Source organism: Rhagoletis pomonella, unplaced genomic scaffold (assembly GCF_013731165.1).
Source record: "Rhagoletis pomonella isolate Grant_MI unplaced genomic scaffold, Rhpom_1.0 Rhpom_scaffold_00007, whole genome shotgun sequence".
NCBI lineage: Eukaryota > Metazoa > Arthropoda > Insecta > Diptera > Tephritidae > Rhagoletis > Rhagoletis pomonella.
Genome location: NW_023458561.1, coordinates 63,656,182 through 63,659,572, shown reverse-complemented (window position 1 = coordinate 63,659,572; position 3,391 = coordinate 63,656,182). Strand labels below are relative to the sequence as shown.

The window sequence follows — 3,391 nt, the reverse complement described above, 5'->3', positions numbered from 1 at the left end:
AATTGCCGCATATTTTCATCACGTTTCTGTTGTTGTTGTTGTTGTTGTTGCTGTTGCTGTTGCTGTTGTTGCGAAGCTGACTGATGTTGATGATGTGCACCCGCTGGGTGATGTGGTGGATGTTGCAATTGTTGCGAGTTACGCTTGCGTGCGTGTGCCGATGTGTGTATTGTGCCGGCGGTAGCGGTTACTCCAGTTGCTCCAGTTGCTGTTAAGGTCTCTTTGCCCTGTTCTACGCTGATGAAATCACCTTCATTCTTGATAAGCAACGTTTCCACGGTGTTGTCTAAGCTCAAGGACGGCTGTTGTTGTGGCACAGCAGCAGTAAAAGATAATTCCCCGAAGTTCGCGAAAACACACAGAAAATCGGTGTGTAGGATGGATTGCGAATGTCATGAAAAGAGAAAAAGAAAAGAAAGAATGTTAGAGGTTACGCAAACATATCGCACGATTGAACTTATGTACTAGATAGTCTTTTACGCATACATTATGGACTTAACTGTAAATTGCAATTTTATGCGGTGAGCACTTGTAGCTGATAGTCAGATGCGTCAAAGCTTTCTTATATAAGTATGAATGTATGAAGAGTAGTACACTACTCTATGCGAGTATAGCTCAACATGTTGCACTTTGTAAGAGACGTAAATAACTACAAATACTTGCATATACTTGTTGATCATTTCATAAGTCCGTAACACGTATGTTAGTATGTTGGGCACTTAGCACAAAATTCAAAAAATAAAATAAAACTGCAACGACTAAATACATTTTCAAGCAACAGAAATAATGAAAAATATTTCTAGTGATTTTTCTTGAGAGTTGTATTCCAAACTTTACGCAATTCGCAATGAAGTGTACTAGATATTTATTCACATTATTTGATTCCAAAAGTTATACTGTATTACAAATACTTTAAAATTTTTGCTTAAAATAAGTACTTTTTTAATATGTTCTCTTAGCTCTCTCTGCGCATGTATTCACTTCCCTCTGTTTTCTTTCTCACAAATATGCTATTCCTTTACATTTCAATTAAATAAGCTTTATTTTATTTTGCGCCACAACGGCTTAAAAATACATACAATAAAAGCTTAGGCTACTTTATAAAAATACTTAGTAATACTTTAATACGTTTGTTTACTTTGGCGCTGCTTATATGTGTGCATACATGTAACTACTTTTATACATACATAAGTACATGCAACACAATTCTATTTGGCAAAGCCTATTGTTGAGAGGAGTATTTTTTCTATCGAAGATAAAAAACATTTATTTTTTCTAAGCCTTTAGATGTGTATACTTTTGTAAAGAATTCTACAATTTATTAGTACAATTCGAAAGCTACTTAGTTTGTGAATTATGCATGAAAAAAATATGAGTTTTAATATTAGTCCGGTCAAATTAGAGCAAAAATAGGAGTGAAGTTACAAAACTTTCCCATCCAGCTGAAAATTGGTAGGATTGTTCAAAACACCATCATAAATGAAATCTAGATTTTCAGCAACCGGCAAGTTTTTCATAAAATTAGTTTAGACAAAAATTTTATACCAGATAATTATCTATTAAAAATGTCTAAATACTTCTTGTCCTAAGAGCCACCATTTCCCAGATATAACGATTCAAAGTAAAAGTTGGAAGAGTTGTAATCGTCATAATATGCACACGTTTCCACGCCACCTTTGCTGTACATACTTATACATATTATGCCCTATTACAACTCTTCCAACTTTGGATTATGACACTAATGAATAAATTAGCGATATATTTTAAATTTTTTTTTACACTAAAGTTTAAATCATGTCATTTATAAAAACTTTTTGATAATCAGACAAAGAATTTTCGAACCATACAAACTCTTCAGGTAGAAGCAGGAACAAAATAATATAAAAATACGAGGCAAAACAGATTGTGAAAACATAAAAACGAAAGCAGTAAGCCTAATATTAGTCTTTGTTTTCATATTCGTCATCGTTTTAAACTTCTGCATCCTATTCGTATTCATCTCCGTAAACGTATTCATCTTCGTATTACTTATTTCTATCCGTATTACACTTCGCATTCATGTTCGTATTCGTATTCGTTTTCGTATTTGTCCTTCTATTGATATTCGTCTTCGGTTGGTCTTCACAGTCATATTAGCCTACGTCTTTGTATTGTACTTCGCACTTGTCAGCGCAGTCGTCATCGTGTTAATATTCGTATTAGTTTTCGCCATTATATTCGTTTCGATTATCGTCTTCATGTGTGTCGTATTCGCCTTTCAATTCTTCTCTGTATTTGTCTTCGTATTCGCCTTATATTCGTGTTCGTATTCTTGTTCGTATTCGTCCTTATATTCGTGTTCATATTCGTATTCGTATTCGTTTTCTCGCCCCATAGTTGGTCTTCATATTAATTTTCGTATTTGCTCTCATGTTGGTGTTAGTCGCCGCATTCATCTTCGTATTCGCCTTGGTGCTCGTATTCGAAGCGAAAAAAAATTAATATGGAAAAAACCAAACAATTTTGAAACTATAAAAACCATTCCGATTTCTCCAGTAAAAACGCCTAACAAAGGCGGGCAAAATTTATGCTGGCATATTAATAAATAGATTTGGCCATTTCCTTTCAAGGCAATATTTCATTGGGTTCCCAAATAATATTTCTACAATTCACTAGAAATATGCAGATGAATGTAGTTAAAGATGCCCTTTTAATAGAAGCTTAATAAAAATGTTAAATCTATTAAGTGAAAATAATTTTTTGTTTTATTCTAGAGTCACTTAAGTGGTTTTAATAAAATGCAACGAATATATGTATGCCTATAAAGTGTTTTCTTCCTAAAATAAAGTTTTAAAATACACGATTGAAATACTTCAAGAAAAGAGTGAGAACTTCTGAGAATATAACTCGAGTAACTCTCTTAAGCTATTAATAATAGTATTTGGTTAATATTTGGTTGCTTAAAAATACGGACTTATTAGTAGTGTTTAAGTGAAACTGCTTTCCATATTGGCTTCATTGAACGAAGTTCCAAATTTGTTGGAGAAAATGTCGATTTCATATACACAAATGCGTACATATGCACATAACACGCAGAAGAAGAAAAATTGTTAAGTTCCTCATACGCCCCGTCATGTACGCCCCTTTTTTTTGTGTACACGCCTAAATATTTTTTTTTAATATTTCATTAATTTCTAATTAAGACCGTGAGAGTTTTTTGACTAAATTTTTTTCTTATATTTTTTTAGCCTTCATGTTTGCCATATCTACGTACATATTTCTAAAATGTATTCTGCGTCGTTTCACACTAAATCACTTGCTCTATAAGCTAAAAAAAAAAAAACATTGCAACTCCTTCCTCTTTGCCCGCCACTTACTGCCACACTCCACCTACCTACTCGGAATTTTGCAA

General features: G+C 33.2%; 1 protein-coding gene across 1 annotated transcript in view; it reads right to left on the bottom strand.

Moving 5' to 3' along the window:
- Positions 1–3,391, bottom strand: part of LOC118743324 (serine-rich adhesin for platelets) — a gene marked incomplete in the record, with an annotated part of 111,098 nt that overhangs the window by 44,237 nt on the left and 63,470 nt on the right. The window contains 1 exon segment of the mRNA XM_036475921.1: positions 1–302. Within this exon segment, the coding sequence (XP_036331814.1) occupies positions 1–302 (302 nt within the window).